This window comes from Panthera onca, chromosome A2 (assembly GCF_046562875.1).
Source record: "Panthera onca isolate mPanOnc1 chromosome A2, mPanOnc1 haplotype 2, whole genome shotgun sequence".
Lineage (NCBI taxonomy): Eukaryota > Metazoa > Chordata > Mammalia > Carnivora > Felidae > Panthera > Panthera onca.
The window spans coordinates 16,239,079-16,259,524 of NC_138340.1; the positions used below are offsets into that span (position 1 = coordinate 16,239,079).

At 48.8% G+C, this 20,446-nt stretch overlaps 1 protein-coding gene across 1 annotated transcript; it reads left to right on the forward strand.

Moving 5' to 3' along the window:
- Positions 1 to 10,612: 10,612 nt before the first annotated feature.
- Positions 10,613 to 14,885, forward strand: CRIPTO (cripto, EGF-CFC family member). The gene is made up of 6 exons (XM_060626896.3): positions 10,613 to 10,647; positions 11,414 to 11,472; positions 11,554 to 11,691; positions 12,322 to 12,436; positions 12,542 to 12,651; positions 13,802 to 14,885. The coding sequence occupies exons 1-6, from the start codon at positions 10,613 to 10,615 to the stop codon at positions 13,915 to 13,917; spliced, it is 573 nt and encodes a 190-aa protein (XP_060482879.3). The 3' UTR covers positions 13,918 to 14,885.
- The last annotated feature ends 5,561 nt before the right edge of the window (positions 14,886 to 20,446 follow it).

Sequence of the window (20,446 nt, forward strand, 5' to 3'; positions counted from 1 at the left end):
GGGGTAGGGGCAGAGAGGGAGGGAAACACAGAATCCGAAGCAGGTTCCAGGCTCTGAGCTGTCAGCAGAGTCCGTCTCGGGGCTCAAACCTAAGAACTCTGAGATCATGACCTGAGCCAAAGTCAGACGCTTAACTGACTGAGCCACCCAGGTGCCCCAATAAGTTATCCTTTTAAATTGTATACCAAGTTGATGAGAATCAGATAAATCTTTGCAACAATATACTTTTTTAATGTTTTATTTATTTTTGAGAGAGAGAGCAGGTGAACAAGGGAGGGGCAGAGAGAGAGGGAGACAGAGGATCTAAAGTGGGTTCTGGGCTGACAGCAGAGGACCCAGTTCAGGGCTGGAACCCACAAACCACGAGATCATGACCCGAGGCAAAGTCAGACGTTTAACGAACTGAGCCACCCAGGTGCCCCAAATCCTTGGGACAATATTAAATCATACCAATCACGTGTTGGATGTGCTTCTCATTACTTAGAATTTGTACGGTATCTTTCTCCTTTGATATATAATGTAAGTTACCTATTTAGTAATGGTTTCATTTGGTTTTTTGTTTTGTTTATGATATCCTGAACCAAAGAATATAAATCGAAAAAGGTAGTTGCAGTTCAATCACTGCTTAAATACTTTTTCAATTTATAAGAGGGCTACATATTCAAAAGCTCGATCATATTTAAAGGGAAAAATATTGCCCCCACCCCCAAACACATTCAAATACAACGGGCTTCCTTTATGATGCCAGAGTTAGAGAAGCGGGCCACTGTTTAGCCCAGGCTCCTTAGTCTATAATGTGCACCCAACTAGGACTCAGGAATTTAGCAAATAAAAATACTTTCAAGTTACATTTGAATTTTGGACACACCACAAGTCATTTTTTCATATGAGTATGTTTCTAATGTTGCATGAGTCATACTTAAAAATTATTTGTGGTTTGTCTGAAATTTAAATATGACTGGGTGTCCTGTATTTTATCTGGCAACCCTCCACCCAAACCACCTAGGATCTTACCGAAACGCAGAGTCTGACGCAGGAGGCCAGAGAGGGGCCGAGAGTCCGTCTCTCTAATAAGCCGCAGGCGATGCCAAAGCTGCTGGTCTGGGAGGACCACACCACAAGTGGCCCTAAGGACGTGGAATTAGCACAGTCTGGTGCAGTGGTACCTGGGACTGGCTCCTTGGGGGCTTGGCCTGGGTGGACCCTTCCCCGCTGGGAGGTTCTGACTCGGCAAGTCTGGGGTGAGGTCCAGTGGTCCATATCCCAGCATGTTCCACAGAGCCTCTCATTCACAGGTAGCGATATGAACCAGGAAGTATTTTAAAGCACAAAGTGCACTTCTGTTAATACAAGGAATTGTTATTATTGTATTGCACTCACCGTGTGCAGATGGCCGCATCTCTCGGCTGTGTCCAGAAAGCATTTCCAGCTTCTGAGCTTCCCGGGGGCAGCACGTAAGACTGTGGCCTGTGGTCTTCACCCGCCAGTGTCCCCCTGAGTCCCTGACTCTCGCATGGTCTTTGTTTTGGTTTTTTTAAATGTCTTTTATTTATTTTTGAGACAGAGACAGAGCGTGAGTGGGGGAGGGGCAGAGAGAGAGGGAGACACAGAATCTGAAGCAGGCTCCAGGCTCTGAGCTGTCAGTACAGAGCCCCATGTGGGGCTCGAACTCACGGACCGTGAGATCATGACCTGAGCAAAGTTGGACGCTTAACCGACTGAGCCACCCAGGCGCCCCAAGTTTTCTTTTTTTTAATGTTTATTTATATTTGAGAGAGAGTGAGAGAGTGAGTGGGGGAGGGGCAGAGAGAGAGACACACACGCAGAATCCGAAGCAGGCTCCAGGCTCTGAGCTGTCAGCACAGAGCCTGACCCGGGGCTTGAACCCATGAACCAAGAGATTATGACCTGAGCCGATGTCAGACGCTCAACCAACTGAGCCACCAGACGCTTGTTCGTGCAATTCAGCCCCCGGGGGCCTGGGAGCCTCTCACGACATCCACAGACCGCAGCATCTCCAGGGGAGGCCTACATCTCTGCCTCGTGTGTGAGGGGGTCCCACATGCAAGCACACCTCGGCACCCCCAGGGACCAAGTGCTTTCCTCACCCCCATTCTGTGGGGACACTGAGTCACACGTACCGCGAAGCCTTCTTCCAAGGAAACCTCTGGTGTCACAAGCCTGTCATTCCCGTTTCGTGACACAATGATAGAAGGATGAAAAACCCCAAATGGTATAAACTGTTTCATTCTACTTCGGCGACCGTTGCAAAATGCTTCCCACTCATGTAGGGGCGTGCGGTGAGGGCCCAATTCACCTGCCCCGGCCCTAGAAGCCTCAAGCACGGCGCCCCGGGCTGAGGAAGGCTTCCCTGGCCCTCCTCTTATAGTAAATCATACTAACTAAGTGATCAAATGCTACTCTCTGGGATCAATTGGGCTAAATTAAAATATATTATGGAAGATAATTTTTTTTAAATGTGTATTTATTTATTTTGAGAGACAGAGAGAGAGAGAACGAGCGAGGGAGGGAGGGGCAGAAAGAGAGGGAGAGGAGAAAGAGAGAGAACGAGCGAGGGAGGGAGGGGCAGAAAGAGAGGGAGAGAGAGAGTCCCAAGCCGGCTCTGCGCTGACAGCGGGGCTCGATCTCACAAAACATGAGAGCATGGCTTGAGCTGAAATCAAGAGTCGGATGCTCAACCGACTGAGCCACCCAGGCTCCCCATGAAAGTTAATTTTACCCAATTCTCTGCACTTTGCCGAGGTGGCTAGCCAGAAAAGTGCAAATCCCACGTGAGGCTGGCGTGACATTTCTATTGGGCTGCACGCCCCAGAGAACAGGGCCTAGACCCGGGTGACCCCAGCGGGCCATCCTGACGGCCGCTCCCCTCACCGCCAGCATGGGCCACAGAGAGCGCTGAGAACCCAGGATCGGAAAGTGGCACCCTCTCGAAGACTTTCACGGGGTTAGTGTTCCTCTGGGAGGAGGCCAAACCTCTTCACAAATACAATTATTCAACGGCAAGAGGCCAGAACTCAGATCTGTGCCAGGTCCACCGCAGGGAGTCGCGTCATCTGTCATCTGTACCTCGGACGAGAACAAACAGCCCTGTGGTCCGCCGGCAGTCAGTGTTGCTGACCAGCGCCCCCTGGAGGAGAACTTTGCCAATGCATCGGCTCTCTAGAAACTCAGGGATGCTTCGGTGGTTCCCACTCAGCCGATCTGTAATTATCAAGAACGCCAGGGGCGCCTGGGTGGCTCAGTCGGTTAAGCGGCCGACTTCAGCCCAGGTCATGATCTCGCGGTCCGTGAGTTCGAGCCCCGTGTCAGGCTCTGGGCTGACCGCTCAGAGCCTGGAGCCTGCTTCGGATTCTGTGTCTCCCTCTCTCTCTGACCCTACCCCGTTCATGCTCTGTCTCTCTCTGTCTCTCTCTGTCTCAAAAATTAAAAAAAAAAGAGGAAACACAAAGTCAAGACAAAACGACAAAACACACACAAATAATTGCTCACACAAATAACTGCTCACACTCTTGGGTGCCTACTATAGGCCAGGCACAGTTCTAGGTGCTTTATAACATATCTAACCTTGGAAAATACCAAACAGGAGACAAAATGTACTGCTGTCCTTAATGTGGTGGCAGAAATGACATTCAGCGTTTTCTGTTCTCTGGTGACATGCTGGCCACGACACTGGCAGAGAAGCACTACTCCGTTCATTTCGCTGACGAAGCTCCAAGGCCCAAGGATTCCCTGTTCTCAGGTGGACACGGGCCCCGGTCTCAGGCCTGTGATGCATGTGATGCACAATGCCAGTGACCTTTCTGACATACTGTATGGTGTCCAGAGCCTGTTTGTGTTTATTTTATACACGAATCTCTTTTTTCTTTTTTTCTTAAGGTTATTTATTTATATTTGGGAGAGAGAGCGGGGGAGGGGCAGAGAGAGAGAGAGAGAGAGAAACCCTGCTTGATTCTTCATAGTGCTACATCGAAAGGCAGAATTCATGGGGTACCCCGTCTCTGGGACCCTCCCCCTGCTGGCCTCCCCCTGCCACTAACGTCACCGTCACCGGCCCCCATCACACTTCTCCAGCTCCGCCTGCCCTTCCAGCCTCCTCCTTCAGCCAGGCCATCATGCTTCTGCGCCTTCGCTCTGCAAGTGCCTGTTCCCCTGTCCAACTCCTCCGCCCCCTAGAAAGGTGGCCCCTCACTTCTTCCTGCCACCGCAGCATCATTAACACGGACTCCCTAACGTTGATGAAACGTGCTTAATTACATGTCCATTTCCTCTTGACTGTGACGGCCTGAGGATGGAAACCATCGTTTGTTTGAATCCTGAAAGGCATCACGCCTCGCTCGTTACCTGGCACACGGTAGGAGTGAAGAGTGAATGAATGTGGGACCATCGGTCCACCTGCCTCAGGAGGGAGAGAGAGATAGAAAGGCAGTGACATATGTCAAGTGCCTACATATGCCGCAACTCTAGTAGGTGTTTATCTTTTTTCTTAATGTTTATTTATTTATTTTGAGGGGAGGCAGAGAGAGGGAGAGAGAGAGAGAGAGAGAGAGCACGAACAGGGGAGGGCCAGAGAGAAAGGAAGAGACAGAATCCCAAGCAGGCTCTGCACTGTCACTACAGAGCCTGACATGGGGCTCAATCCCACGACTATGACATCATGACCTGAACCGAAATCAAGTCAGATGCTTAACCCTTAACCGGCTGAGCCACCCAGGCGGCCTGATAGTAGGTGTTTTACCTGATAAAGATAAGATAAAAGACAGCTTAAAAATATAAAAAGCCTGTAGTCAGGCATCTCTGTGGGGCAGGTGTTCATATGCCAATTTTATGAGGATAATGCAGGATGACGAAGCTGGGGTTTAGTAACCTCTTCAAAGCAGGTTAAATGTATGCACTCACCTTCCTCCTTTCACCGGCATTAAACATATCTGTTGAGAAACTCCAAGAGGCATGGCCTTGGGTGTTGGCATCAGTCTGGCACAGCGTGACCTAGAACATGGACGAAAAGAACATCTGCAAATACTCTTTCATAAACAAGGTCCACGTCAATGGCCAATCTTGATCCAACTACACCTGAGCCTGTATAGAGCCGGGGGGAGGCGGGGGGTGGGGGTGGGATCCGCTCAGGAACACCTGAATGGCTTGTCTAGAGACTGGATAAGACAATGGACTTGAGATCTGGTGATTTTCATGAGTGGATAAGAAAAAAGGTCAATACATATTCAGAAACTGAGATGGGGAAAATGCCCTTTTTTCCCCCTATTATTAAAATCTTGAATTCACCATAGCCTTGTTCTACCCTGAAGGATCCAGTTCTGGACCAGCTAGTCTGCTTGGTGTCCTGTGCTGTCTTTCCAATTAAGTCCCCTTGTGGCCTTACGCTGTCAGATTTATCGTCAGTGTGTCTGTTCACATACCGTCTCCGTCTGTTCAGGCTGCTGTAATAAAGCACTGTAGACGGGGTGGCGTATACACAGCAGAAATCCATTTCTCACAGCTCTGGAAGCTGGAAGTCCAAGGTCAAGTTGCCAGCATGGTTGAGTGGTGGCCCTGTTCCAGGTGGCAGACTTCTCATTGTTGACCTTGTATCCGATACCCTTGTGAAATCTACTTATTATGTAAGTTTGCTCAGGCTGCCATAGCAAATACCACAGACTGAGTGCCTTAAACAACAGATAGGTCTTTTCTCACAGTGCTGGAGGCTAGAGGTCCAAGATCAAGGCATCGGCAGGTCTGGTTTCTTCTGAGGCTTCTCTTCTTGGCTTGCAGATGGGCATCTTCTCCCCGGGTGCTCGCGGGACCCTCCCTCTGTGTGTGCACACACCTCTGCCCTAATCTCCTCTTCTTATAAGGACGCCTGTCATACTGGGTTAGGGCCCATTCATGTGAGATCATTTTACCTTAACCACCTCACCAAAGGCCCTGTTTCCAACACTCATTTCTGAGTTAGTACGGGTTAGGACTTCAACATATACATTTTGGGACAACTTAATTATGCTCAGAACACTTATCAAGCCCCACAGTTCATCTCTAGATTATTTTGGGTTGTCTACATGTAGAATCATGTTATTGGTGAATAATATATATTGTGTGTGTGTGTGTGTGTGTGTGTGTGTGTGTGTGTGTGTATTCTACGAGAAGAGACAGAGACTAACCAAACAGAATAAGGCAACAGAATAAGACATTAAAAAACAAGCAAACAAACAAACAGAAACCTCACAACATGTGAACAAATGATTCCTGATGAAAACAACATTGTAGAGGGGCCTCTGGGTGGCTTAGTCGGTTAAGTGTCCAACTTCAGCTCAGGTCATGATCTCACGGTCCATGGGTTCGAGCCCCACAACCGGCTCTGTGCTGTAACAGCTCAGAGCCTGGAGCCTGCTTCGGATTCTGTCTCCCTCTCTCTCCACCCCTCTCCTGCTCACGCTCTTTCTCTCTCAAAAATAAATAAAAATTTAAAAAAGAAAATGGCATTGTAGAGCGGAAATGTAAGAATGATCTTTTCAATAAGCGGTGTTGAGTCTTTGTGTAGATTCAGTGCAATGGATATTCTGCAGGAATGAATATGAGCGAAGTTCTACACCCAGCATGGACGGATCTCACCTGCATGATGTTGAGCAGAGAGAAGCAGACATACATACTCACTTATGATCACATAAAGTTCCAAACCCTGGAGAAACCAATCTTTGGGATTAGGAATGAGAAAAGTAGTCGGCTTTCGGGAACTGGGAAGTGGATTTCTGGGGTTCTAGTCATATTCTTATTATTTTTTTAAAAATTTCCTAATGTTTATTTATTTTTGAGAGAGACAGAGACAGAGTGCGAGAGGGGGAAGGGTAGACACAGAATCTGAAGCCGACTCCAGGCTCTAAGCTGTCAGCACAGAGCCCAACGCAGGGCTTGAACCTATGAACCGTGAGATCATGACCTGAGCCGAAGTCGGACGCTTATCCGACTGAGCCACCCAGGCGCCCCAAGCAATAGTCTTATTCTTGACCTAGGTAGTAGTTATGTGGCACTTTGGAATCATTTATTAACCTATAACCCTTGTTTTTTTGTACATGTTGATGAATGCATGATATACTTCAATTTAAAAAAGTCTGAAAGTGTTTGCCTTCCTTCTATATTGCTGTGTAAGAAATTCTCACAAACTTACTGGGTTAACACAACTTCCAGTGATTATGGATCACGATTACCGTAGGTCAGAAGTCCAGCCTGGCTCGGACGGTTTCCAGAGCTGGGCACGCTTCAGAGTGCCCAGGGTCATTTGCATAGGGGAAAGCTCACTTTAATCCATTTCTGATTCGGCTTGGGATTTGCATTTCGGCCTTCAACTTCCACTTGCTTTTAATCCATTTCAAAACCATTCAGAGCTGTGAAGAATGCCCGGATGCAATCAAATCCAAAATCCACTTAAGAAGCGCTTTGAAATGAGATTCTCCAGGTCTTGTGACCCCCCACCGCTCTGCTGGAGCCATGACTCGGTCGGTGTTCCCTCTCCATCAGCATTTTTTTTTTTTTGGGGGGGGGGGGGAAACTAAAATGGCACTTGGCGTAGATTTCTGGGCTTGTCTTATGACGGAAGGAGCCGGTGATTAGGGAGCCGGAGATCTCTGTCTCCCCCACTGCGCTCAGCACACAGTAGCCGGTCAGTCAATATTTGTTGAATTTGATTGGCAGGAGAACAGTTTTGGTGGGAAAGCATTCTAAACCGTAGACATGGCTAAAAGCCTAAATCAGACTTCCGGTAAGCGCATCGAGATTATCTTGTCTTATATACAGTCAGCTGTCCCGAATAAGTTGCCCGGAATCAGCAGAGTGTGGAGAACTTGGGATTTCCTTTTCTTCCCTTCACTGTCTGGGGGAGGGGCGTGCTTTGTTGGACTTCCCGGCTGGAGATGGGGCAAGCAAGTTGTCCTCCTGTGTTGCCTCTCAAAGACCTTGCCCTCGCCCCACCCCACCCCCTCCCGAAGCGACGGCTGAGACGTATTTCTGTCCCCCCCGGGGATGGGGCAGGCGGAGTGAAATTAGCCGGAGGGAAGGCAGCCCAAGGTCACGCTGCACTAGTGGCCGGGGAAGCTGCGATGCTGGGCTGACCATGTCTCTGGACCTCCTCGTCTGGGGAACAAGGCACTGGGGGACGGGTTGGTGAAAGACCTGAAAATAAGCAGCTCACAATACAGTGTGGCTAAGACGAGGTCAACTCCAGCAGCGGGCGCCGGGTCGGGGCTCCGGCCTAACCGGAAGCCAGGGAAGGGAGGACTGTCCTCAGGAAAGGGCTTCCCGGAGCAAATGGCAAGAAAGAGGTCAGTTCCAGTTCGTTCTAAGAACTATCTGGCAGCTCGTAGAGAAAGAAACACAACATCCAATAAAACCTGGAGAGGATGTGAATGCAAACCACGAGATACTATTTTCGGACACAGAATTGGTACAAATTAAGGTGCTTTCTGCAGCCAGCTGGCGAGGACAGAGGGGAAGGGAGCCTAGGTGGGCGGGGGAGAGGAGACTGGTGCAACCTTCCTGGAAGATGATTTGAAGTGCCCACCCTTTAAGCGGGCAATTCCAGGGCCAGGCATTTCCTGGCTGGAAAAGCTTTCTCCCTATCAGCTTTCGTATCATCCGCGTGTCCCCTGGAGGGGCACCTTTCATTTTCCTTCAAGAACTTTTCCTTTTTCCCGTCGCAGTCACAGCTTGGCTAACTGTTGGGCAAAGGAGGCTTAGCTCTCAGCCTATGTCGGCTTTGGACGCGCCTTCTTCGCTAAGCTTTTGATTTGAAGGGAAAGACACGGGACTCTTCCCTTCCCTTGAACACTCAGAGGCCACGGTAGGGTTATTCACTGGCCTGAAGTCAATATTGTGTCTCAGGGAACAGGGAGGCCCGAGGAGAGGGAGAAAGACGGACGGGGGGTGGGGGGAACCACTGGCCAAAGCAATGTTGCCGAAAACCTTCAATTTGTTTAAAAAAAAAAAAAAAAAAAAGGTAGTGTCTGCAAAGCACCCTGAAGCGAAGCGTGAAAACAGGAGGTGTTGCCTGTCTGTACTTTCTTGGCTTCCTGGCAGTTCCTGGGGTTGGGTGATTAGCATTCTCCTCATCGCTGCCCTCCCCCCACATCCAGCTCCCAGAGCTTCAAGCTGAGACCCCCGTCCGCAGGGAAACTCAGCGTGTCGCCCGAAGCATTTAACAAGTCAAAAGGCCACACGTCGAGCTGAAGCTCGGAGAGAACTGAATAGCCCCTCAGGTGACTGGGCTGCACCCAACCATTGCTCCGGCGGGGCCCTCCCACCCTGTAAAAAAAAATATGTCAAATTTAATTCCCCCAAGATGCAGGTGTGGAAGCAAACCAGGGCGCCTCTCAGCACCTGTGCCATGGCCTGCGCGCACGGGGGACACCGATGCTGAAATGGCCCCGATGCTGCCCACTCCTGCCGAAGTGTGAACTCAGTGGACAGAGAAGGGTGAAAACAGAAGCACAGAAAAGCCTCCCACCTGTGTGCTCGCAACGTTAGGCAAACGGCAGGTTTGTCCTTTGGAAACGAGAATTAAAGGGTAGTTGGAAACTACCCATGACTTTGTATGTATTTAGTAACGAACGACATCATCCGGGGCACAGAGATGTTAGGTGGGGACTCCGGCTCTGGGACGCGCCTCTCCGGCCGCAGGGTCTGGGGCTCTGAGGAGCCACCAAATTAAGGCTGGTGGGGTAGGGGGTTAATTGCAGTGTCGTGGGGAGCCCGGAGGAGACTCCACCCCCAATTTGAGCCGCCTGGAATTTACACTTCCCCGCAGGAGGTCGGGAGCCCCCAGGGACCCCTGGCGACCCTGAACTTCCCCTTTTGAGAGTTTCCCCGCGTTTCTCCTCCCGCTGGCGGAGACACGCCCAACCGGGCCGCCTAAGTACACCCAAGGCCAAGCACTGGGCTCAACACACCTTTTTTGGGGGAAAACAAAGATGAAAGCAAGTTTCAGGTAAAACCTAACAAATGTCAATCTCCTTGAGGGACCCATCCGAGGTGTTGAGGGTTTCCTGATTAAAGCAGTCCCTTTCCACCGCTCCTCCAATCTGGAATCACCAACTGGACAGAATCATTGATTTGTTTTTTGTTTTTTTTTTAAGAGTAAATCTGTTGTTTTTAAATGGCAACTAATTATAGAGACCTAAGGGCTAGTTAACCAGCTTTATAAGACCCCACCTTTTCTCTCTTTGTCCCAGGGCTTCACCGCCTCCTACCTCAGCCCCCGGGAGGTTTCCATGGTAATGGGCTTGGGTCTCCGCCTCCGAACCCACCTGAGGGCCCTCCCTGGCGCCCTGCGTGGTTGTTGAGGAAGGAGAGCCCCCAGCAAGGCTGATCCCCGGCTTAGGTCAAAGCATTCCTCAGGACCGAGCTCGGCGATGAGCCCCCAGTCTCCCCGGACATCCTGGTTCCTGCTTCTCCTAAGAACTTCTGGGCAAAGTGTAATTCTCATCTGGGATACCCTTCTTTCTAGATTCCCATTTTCACTTCAGGAAATCCATGTTTTCCTTTAGGTGTTCTAGCAACGGCTGTGAATTAAAGCCATGCTGACATCGTCCCCCCTAGCGTGTTAGGAGCTATGGACCGCAGAAGCATGGAGCGCCTCTCTTGCAGGTATGAACCCATCTTGAATGTGAACTTTTGACCACTTAGAGCTTACCAGCTTCAGAGATAATGGTCTGCGCCTCTCTGTCATTTGACTTCATCCTGCGCGAACCTTAAAAGGGCTGCCAGCGGTGATGCTGTTTTTCCCGAGAGACCTGGAACTTCACACTTAAGAGTTCCATCCAGCGTAGCCTGTTGGCTTTGAACTTTTTCAATGGGGGTAATGGCGCCATCTATGAAATGACTAGGGCTTTCCTCTCTTGTGTAAGAAAAGCTCGGTGTCACAACCAAATGAAAAATCTGCTTCTAAAAAGTTGAAAGGCACAGACAGATTCGATACTTGCAAAACCCTGAAGAACGATGGGGGTGGGGAAGGGATTGTCCGAACCTTAAAGTCTTCTAAGTGACTGGTTTAAATGAAATAGTTTGTGAGATGTGATTCATCAATTGCACAGAATGTTATGGCGTCATTTGTGAAATCGAAGCCAAGAGATTTTCGCCTACTTAAAATTATGTGTATATGAGGACAGAGCCTATGAAGTCATAATACATATTGGAAAGAACTGGCTTTTAGGCGGCTTTTATTCTCATCATTCTTTCTGCTGTTTGATGAATTAGCCATTTAAAAAGAAAGGAAAGAAAAACAAAGGTGGAGTTCTACATTTTCTCCCTAGTGGTCTGTGGTCTTGTCCTCGTGTTGAGAAAGCCCAGGTGTTAACTCGAAGAGCTTGATTTGCTTTGTTTTGCTAACGGATGTTTGATTTCCTCCTCCCAGTGTGATTTTGATCGTGGCCATTTCCAAAGCGTTTGAACCGGAATTCGCCGCCGCAGCCGGTGAGGGACTTTTATTTTGATCGGTAGCAATTCTCACGTGGCCTGAAATACTGACCCCACCAAGCTAATTTTGTCCTTCAGGGTTGGGCCACCCCCGTGAACTTGCACGTCCCCCTCAGGGAGACCCCGCCTGGAGAGATAACGGCCTTCGGTCCCTGGAGGAGACTGCAATTCGCCATCGATCTTTGCAGTTGGTGCCGTCCCTAGGAATCCAGGACAGTAAGACCTACCTGCCTTAGATCTGCAGCGCGCTCTCCCCGTCCTGGTCCCCCGGGCTTCCTGTCTTTCTGATGCTCTTTCTCCTGAGTGGCCACCTGATGCTGGAGCCAGGTGGATGGTTGGACTGAACTTGGCTCTGGAGGCCAGACCAACAGGGTGCATTTCACCTCCCTGGGACGCGGTTTCCCCTTTGCTTCTCTGGGAACCACCCCTGGCCTGAGCATGAAAAAAAGCAGAGGCACGATAGCAAAGCAACATCAAAAAAGCAGAGTCCTGGGGCGCCCGGGTGGCTCAGTCGGTTAAGCCTCTGACTTCAGCTCAGGTCATGATCTCACGGTTTGTGGGTTCGAGCCCCGCGTGGGCTCTGTGCTGACAGCTCAGCACCTGGAGCCTGCTTCCGGTTCTGTGTCTCCCTCTCTCTCTGCCCCTCCCCCACTTGTGCTCTGTCTCTCTGAAAAATAAATTTAAAAAAAAGAAAACAGCGGAGCCCTATTTTGTAAGCTTCACAATATTTAGACCTCTCCAAGCACTGGGAAGACCAAGCCTTCAGCACTGTATTAACCTTTGCTTTTCCAGGACCTCAGCTTTTCAGTTCCCCCACCCTCCCAGCTGCCTCTTCTTCCATTTCAGGTAAGGAGCTGAACAGAACCTGCTGTCTGAACGGGGGAACCTGCATGCTGGGGTCCTTCTGTGCCTGCCCCCCCTCCTTCTATGGCCGGAACTGTGAGCACGATTCACGCAAAGAGTAAGCAAGCCATTAAGGCAGGGGCTGGGGGGGGGGGGGGTGGATGGAGGGGGAAAGAGGTGAGGGTGAAAACCCATAGGCGTCACCTTATCTGTTCCTTTTCAGGAACTGTGAGTCTGTACCCCATGGCGCCTGGCTGCCCAGGCGATGTTCCATGTGTAAGTGCTGGCACGGCCGGCTTCACTGCTTTCCTCAGACATTTCTACCCGGGTGTGGTAAGCGGATAGCCCCCTCTTTCACGCTTTCAAGTTAGGTGCCTGTGGCCACTGGGTTAACGGGGTCTCTCCTCTTAGCTCATGGCTTGCCAGACCCTGGCAGCCAGATTGTGCTTGTGAAAGCACCAAGGACCCCAGGTGGGGTGGGCACGTGCGCGTCCTTTCTATTTATTTTATATTCACTGCCTCAGAAATGTCGCCTTCGAGGTGGAGACAGTTATTTCAAGCCTGTTTGACATTTTATCGTATGTGGACGTCTGCGAAAAGTAAACAAGCAAACGCTTGGCCTCTTAAACACCAAGAGATGCTCTCCATTTGGGCAGGGAGATCCAGGCAAGCCCCAAGCAGACAATTCAGTGCCCACCCAACTCCACCTCACGCCCTTGAATTCCACCAGATGCTTGACCTCCCTCTCGCTCCTTGAGAAGCTCATGGATCCTCCAAGGCCCCCGCGTGGATCCCCGGGTGAATGGTCTCAACCTTGTCACCTTGCTGATTTGTATTGATTTGAGGAAAACAATAACAAGAAGGGCAGGGACCCGGGGGAGAACAAGAGTCGAGAGGGTTCTCTCCTCACCCTGACCTGAGCCAGATTTCTAGGTGCACCCAAGTTCAGAGGCCTCCCGTATTCTGACCGTGTAGATGTTAGAAACTGCAAATGGTCAAGTCCAGAAATGAAATGAAGGCAAATGCCTCACTTGAGTACAAGATGGGACCCCTGACCCAGGCGGGGATTGTGGCTTTTCCATTTACATCCTGGCTGTCAGGCCCAGGATAGGTGTTTGGTAAGCATGGATAGGTGGAGACCATATTTTCTTCCTGGAACTCGGGACCCAAAACGTGCTGTCTCCTTAGCATCCGCGCCTAACCAAGTTCGGCTGCATCCCTGCCATTGTCACCGGCTGGGGTACTTTTCCAGGTGTGAAGGCATGTGTCCAGGGAAAACCAAGTTAACGGGAGACCCATGTCAACCTGTGTTGAAAGATGGTTTTTCAGGGGAGTCTGAATTCCACGTAATCGGTACTGTTTGGTCCCACGAGCACCCTGTACTCACCGAATGTGGGGTCCCAACTGATTTTTGGCGGGTGTAGATGTGCCATGTGCCATGTGGAGGGATTTCCTTTAATGACCAAGTGTCCTTACCTTTCAGATGGCCACGTGATGGATGAGCACTTCCTGGTTTCCAGGACTCCAGAATTAGCACCGTCTTCGGGCATCACTTTCTCTCTAGCTGGCATCTGCCTTGCTATACAAAGTTACCGTTAACAGACACCGGCATATGGGGTATTTCCATGCAAACCCCATAACCTGTAAAGGTCGTCACCCTAATGTCCTAACTGGAAGATGATCATTTGTTAGTTGCCTTGAAACAGCGAATGGATTTTCATCACGGTCCGTAACACTTTCTTAAAGTCCCAACTACTTTCCTCTGCCTTCTCCTCTCCAAAAAACGTTTGTAAAAAAAAAAAAAAAGAAAGAAAGAAAAGTCAGCCATGTCTACACTGTGACCAAGTTCTGTTTCTTGATACATGTTTCTTTACCAAGGGCTTCCTGTTTCCTTTAAACAATTGAATTCTATCTTCAGATTACTAAAAGCTACTCCTAATGTGGAACTGGGGCTAAACTGAGGAGTAGAGTTGACCAAAATCAACCAAGATCTCACCGTTAGGGGCTCCTGGGTGGTTCAGTCAGTTAAGCGTCTGACTTTGGCTCAGGTCATGATCTCACAATTCATGGGCTCAAGCCCCGCATCGGGCTCTGTCCTGACAGCTCAGAGCCTGGAGCCTGCTTCCGATTCTGTGTCTCCTTCTCTCTCTGCCCCTCCCCTGCCTGCGCTCTGTCTCTCTCTCTCAAAAGTAGATAAACATTAGAAGAAGAAGAAGAAATTATGTTTTCTCCATACCTTGCAAGTATTTTAACTGTTGTAAAAAGAAAATGTCCACAATACATGTATTTCGTTGTAAACCAGGTGGTAAAACTTTGTGTTGTAAAATCCATTTTTAAAATAGATTGTGTGTGTGAGTATGCCCAGTAAAAATGGGAAATCTATGGACCAGAAGGTGACGTGTGCTTATTTCTAGGCAGTGCTGACAGGTTCTTTGTGGTGGTGGGTTTTTTCCCCTCTCACCTTTGTGTTTTCCACAGCAAGGGTGTGTGCCGTCTGTTTTCGTGGGGGGGGGGGGGGGGCCAAGACTAACTACATCACACTCAAGGGCTCAGACCCAGTGTTGTCTCTGGCTTTGGTGTGTGTGCTGTGCTGTGAAGGACAACATTTGCTTCCACTATTCAGGTACCACTTGGTCCCCAACTCCTTCACCTTAGTGCCCTTGCAGATACAAAATCCTAAAGGGGTGGGATTTTTTTTTTTTTTTTGCAGTGTCCAATGGCTAGAAGATGATGTGGGGTCAGCAGGAAGCAGTGAGGGGCACCCCAGAGACCTCAGCATGGGGGTGGGCTGCCCGGTGTGGAAGGGTATTCTAGCCCCCCACTGGCTACGGGACCCAGTGTCCCAGTCTGTGCACCTGGGCTAGTCCCTACACCAGTGTTAGAATTAAGTAAGCTAAAGCAGAGCACTAGTACAGAAATTCTCAACAAACGTCACAATTCTTCGCTTTGTGCCTGTTTGTTTACTAGAGCGTTTTTGCCCAGAAATGGAAATTAAAAAAAAAAAAAAAAAAAAGGCAACTTCAGAATATTGAAAAAGCCTTCCCATTTGCATGCAAATAACCTGTAACCACACGCCCGGTGAGGCTGGGACAGTGTTTTCCAAACTTGGGTATCCCATGCCACCTCGATTTGAGCCACATCATCTGTTTATAATTTTTTTATGATTTTTGATAATTTTTTTATACATATATTTTTTAAATATACATAATATAAAAGTTAGCATCTCAACCGTTATTAACTACAAAGTTCAGTGGTACTTTTCAGTACTTTCACATTGCTAGGCAACCGTTCCCACTGATGGGGTTTGGGGTGATGGTGGGGTCCGGAGCCGATGGCCGAAAAGAATTTTTGAAGACGTCTTTGGTGCAAAAAGGTGGTTTTATTAAAGCACGGGGACAGGACCCGTGGGCAGGAAGAGCTGCATTGGGGTTGTGAGGGAGAAATGATCATATACCCAAAGTTGGGAGGGGGGTTAGGGGTAGAGTCAGTCTCTAAGGTATTTGGGAAGCAAGGTTTCCAGAACCTTGAGGCTAGGTGTTGTTAGGAATATGCCATTTATTACCATTTAGTAAAACCTCAGTCATGAGACCCTTCAGATGTATATCAGGAACCATATGTTTGGGGTATGATTGCCAGCATATGTCTTGGGGGAGTTGAGATAAAGGAAGTTTCCAAAGAAATTTTTATATGTTAAAGTAGACTTACAAGATCTTGGCGGCGGGGGGGGGGGGGGGGGGGGGGGGGCGGTCAGGGGATAACGTGAAGCCAAGATTCCCTTTTGCCCCTAGCAAAGTGTCACCATCGAGGCAGGTGAGCTCCTAGAGGGAGGTCACTTTCATTGGGAGGGAATTTCATTTTTCATTTGCCTTAGTTTCCCACATCACCATGGCAAGCCCTTAAACCCCTTTCCTTTGTTCTTGGGTAGCCAGGAGTGTCCGAGGAAAATCACACACATTCCCCCTGGAGGGAATTGTGAGGTCCTAAATGATTTACACAAGTCTTGAAATTCAAAAGCAGTAATAATGAATCATAACGTTCACCTGTACGCCATCTAAAATCATGAACCAGATGTACATTTTTGGGGAATGGTGCCCCAGGGGATACAAATGACTAGATTCTACCTTCAAAAAGCTTATAGGGTTTTCAAAGCAAAGTGCCCATGTGATGAGGGCAGTTCCAGACCAGGCGCCCAGACTCTGGGGGAATCAGTGTCATTCATGGTCCTGAGGAGGGAATCCAGGCTTTTGTGGCCATCAGCCCCTTGTGCTGTTGATTCCACTTCCTCCAGGATTCGGATTGGTCCTGGGAGAACTTTAAGAAAAGGATTAGTGGACCAGACTGCTATCTCCAAGCTCGGGTGCACAGCTGGCTAAGGCAGCCCTCTGCTTCCTCCTCCATGTGCTTGCCCTGGGCCAGCACAGCTGCTGCTTTATGTGGCTCACCTGGTGGAGGGGCTTGGCCCTCGTCCCTGAAGTCTGTGTCCCTGACCTCCATGCCCTTCTCACCTGTGGCTGCAGTATTTGCCCACTGACCATCTGGTTGGGCAAAGAAGACCAAGATATGCCCCCGTGAGTCACCTGGGCTTTGGATCCCCCACAGCAACCAATTGTTAGGTGTTCTGTCCTGGGGAGGAAGCATCTCCTTGTTCTAGGTGGTTCCCTTTGAAAACAATTCCCAACAAGACACAGCTATGAGCCGGCACTCCTTTCTCATTCATCCTCCAGGGAATCCTGCCTCCCCACTCCCCACCGCCTTCTCCAGAAGCACCCACTCAACACTGAGTGGGTCTAGCTGCTTCAGTAACTGTAAATAATTGACTCTTCCCTACTTAATTTTTAAAAGTATTTATTTATTTTTTGAGAGAGAGAGAGACAGACAGAGTGTGAGCAGAGGAAGTGCAGAGACAAAGACACAGAATCTGAAGCAGGCTCCAGCCTCTATGCTGTCAGCACGGAGCCCGACGCGGGGCTCGAACCCACGAACCATGAGATCATGACTTGAGCCGAAGTCGGACGCTTAACCGACGGAGCCACCCAGGTACCCCAACTCTCCCCTATTTATAACTCCAGTGGTCCATAATTATTTATCTTTCTGACTCATTATTTTATGGAACCAGGTACATATCATTTCACCTCAGGACTTCACTGGGGATGTTCAGCAAACAATCATTCAACAATAGATGGTTAATTTCCTTACCCTTTTTCACAGCTTAGACATTCATCGGGGAGCATGAGCTACTCCCAATTATTAGCCAGTATCCTCCTCTAGGGATCCCTCTCTCCCCGCAACAAAGTCCTAAAACAACCAAAAACAAAACAAGAAAAAAGGGGGACAGGAAATTCAGGGAGTCTGATGACTCCACACTTTTCTTGCAAGAAGAACCCCCCATCCTGAATGCCCCCACGGCAAGGGTGCCTGTTCTCCTTCCTCTCCTCACTAGGCTATAAAAGGGACAGCAGGAACACAGCCTCTCGGGGCCAGTGGTGGGGGGAAGGGGGGGGCCTCCAGCTGTCTTCAAACAGTTAGAACGAAAGTACATGAGACCTCATGTGGGCTTGGAGGTGCTTGTTTGTTTGTTTGTTTGTTTGTTTATTTTGAGAGACAGAGAGTGTAAGTCGGGGAGGGGCAGAGACAGAATGGGACAGAGGATCCAAAGCAGGCTCTGGTCTCAAACTCAGAAACTGGGAGATCATGACCTGAGCCGGGGTCAGACGCTTAAAGGACTGAGCCACCCAGGTGTTGCTTTTTTTTTTTTTTTTTTTCAAGGCTTCGCTTAAAAAAATTTCCAAAACTAACAGAATCCTTTGGCCCTACATTGTTGTCTGCACCCGCACTGGAAGAGTATTCAGCTGTACCGATTTTGTAAACTGGACACATGATTCCTTTGATTAAAAAAAAAAAAAACAAAAAAAGCATGAAAGAACACTAACCCTGTTTATCAAAGAAGCCAACAGGAGAGAAAGGGAAGGCCCTGGGGAGGGCAATGCTAGAGCCAAGGACCCTGCAGAGCAGTTCAAGGACAAGGCTAGGCATGGCCACCAACTCTTTGCTAAGGAAAGGGCCACGGGCAAGGCCAAGGGCACCCCTGATGAGCATCCAAGACCAGGTGGAGGAAGGAGAAACCCTGAGAAGACTGCAAGGTGGAGGAAGCTTCCAGAAGGGTGCCAGCCATACTAAGCGTGACAGAGAAGTCAGGAGGGAACGGATTTGAACCCCGATTTAATCAGGAGAGGCAGCCCATGGTGCACAATAGGAAAGCGTCCCGGGCCCCCCGCCCCCGCCCCGGCCATCCCAGGACTGACAGCCTCGTGGGCTGGCCAACGAGCCCAGCAAGAATAAATTCTACATTCTAAAAGCTGGCATGGATTTTGATAAGCCTTCAGAAGTGGTCATGAACTTTAAAAATGTAACGCCAACCCCCCCCCCCCCTTCCACCCCAGTCTCTCCCCTTCCCAGCAGAGGGGCTGGCCCTGTGTAATCCCAGCATCTTGCATCTGGGAGGTGAGACAGGATCTGGAGCTCCTCAACCCCCTCCCAATTTTCCTCTCTCTCCCACCCCCACCCCCCACCCCCACCCCCACAGGACCGACCACATATGAGCTGAACCCCTGCCACCACAGGCCTCTCAGACATTCCAGAACACTCCATCACGCTGATTTGTTTTCACATCTACTGCCCACCCCCCCACTGGTCCCTGAGCACCCTCAGCACCTGTGTGCCAACCGCTGGGGAACTAGAGCTGCTGCGGACCGAGTAAGGAAGGACAGAGAAGAAAAGGGAGGGACGGAGGGAGGAAAAGAAGAGGGAACGGGAGGCAGGCAGGGAGGCCTTCCTCATTCTCTTCTTTCTCATTAGCAGGTATTCTGTATAAGACCATTAGCACTTCCTGACACCACCTCCTCCATCCCGCCGTGGAGGGAAGATGATAAGAAGGCAAGAACAAGGCAGAGTGCCATTTGGCCAAGGGCGTCCTCAGCATGGCCCGGCACTTCTTCCAGTTCCGGTCGCCTCCCGGAGTCTCTGAGCTTCCTAGCAGACTTGGCCAGCTTCATCCGCCAGGTCAACCCCCATCTGAAAAAAGAAAAAACTACATGGAGAAGTGGACGCAGAAGAGGGAGCTCACATTCTTCTCTTAAGTGATACAGCACCTCTACGCGATGCGGTTTTTCTTCCGCTGAGTGCATGATGTAAATGAACTGTGCACGGATCGCCCTCTGCTTCTCACAGGAACCCTCTCCATAGCGGAGACCAACACTAGCAATTGAAAGTGAGAAATTACCTAATCCCAACATTCAGGTTTCTTGTTTAATTGGAGAGAAAGAAAGAAAGAAAGAAAGAAAAGAAAGAAGGAAAGAAAGAAAGAAGAGAAAGAAGGAAGAAAGAGAAAGAAAGAAAGAAAGAAAGAAAGAAAGAAAGAAAGAAAATAAAGAAGGAAGGAAAGAAAGAAACAAAGAAAAGTAAGAAAGAAAGAAAGAAGGAAAGAAAAGAAAGAAGGAAAGAAAGAAAGAAGAGAAAGAAAAAGAAAGAAGGAAAGAAAGAAAGAAAATAAAGAAGGAAGGAAAGAAAGAAACAAAGAAACAAAGAAAAAAGAAAGAAAGAAGGAAAGAAAGAAAGAAAGGAAAGAAAGAAAGTAAAAAGAAAAGAAAGAAGGAAGGAAAGAAAAAGAAAGAAACAAAGAAAGAAAAGAAAGAAGGAAAGAAAGAAAAAAAGAAAATAAAGAAGGAAGGAAAGAAAGAAACAAAGAAACAAAGAAAAAAGAAAGAAAGAAGGAAAGAAAGAAAGAAAGGAAAGAAAGAAAGTAAAAAGAAAAGAAAGAAGGAAGGAAAGAAAAAGAAAGAAACAAAGAAAGAAAAGAAAGAAGGAAAGAAAGAAAAAAAGAAAATAAAGAAGGAAGGAAAGAAAGAAACAAAGAAACAAAGAAAAAAGAAAGAAAGAAAGGAAAGAAAGAAAAAAGAAAAGAAAGAAGGAAGGAAAGAAAAAGAAAGAAACAAAGGAAAGAAAGAAAGAAGGAAAGAAAAGAAAGAAAAGAAGGAAGGAAGGAAAAGAAAGAAAGAAGGAAAGAAAAAAAGGAGGGAGGAAGGAAGGAAGGGAGGGAGAAAAGGACTACAAACTAGATAAATCGGCATGT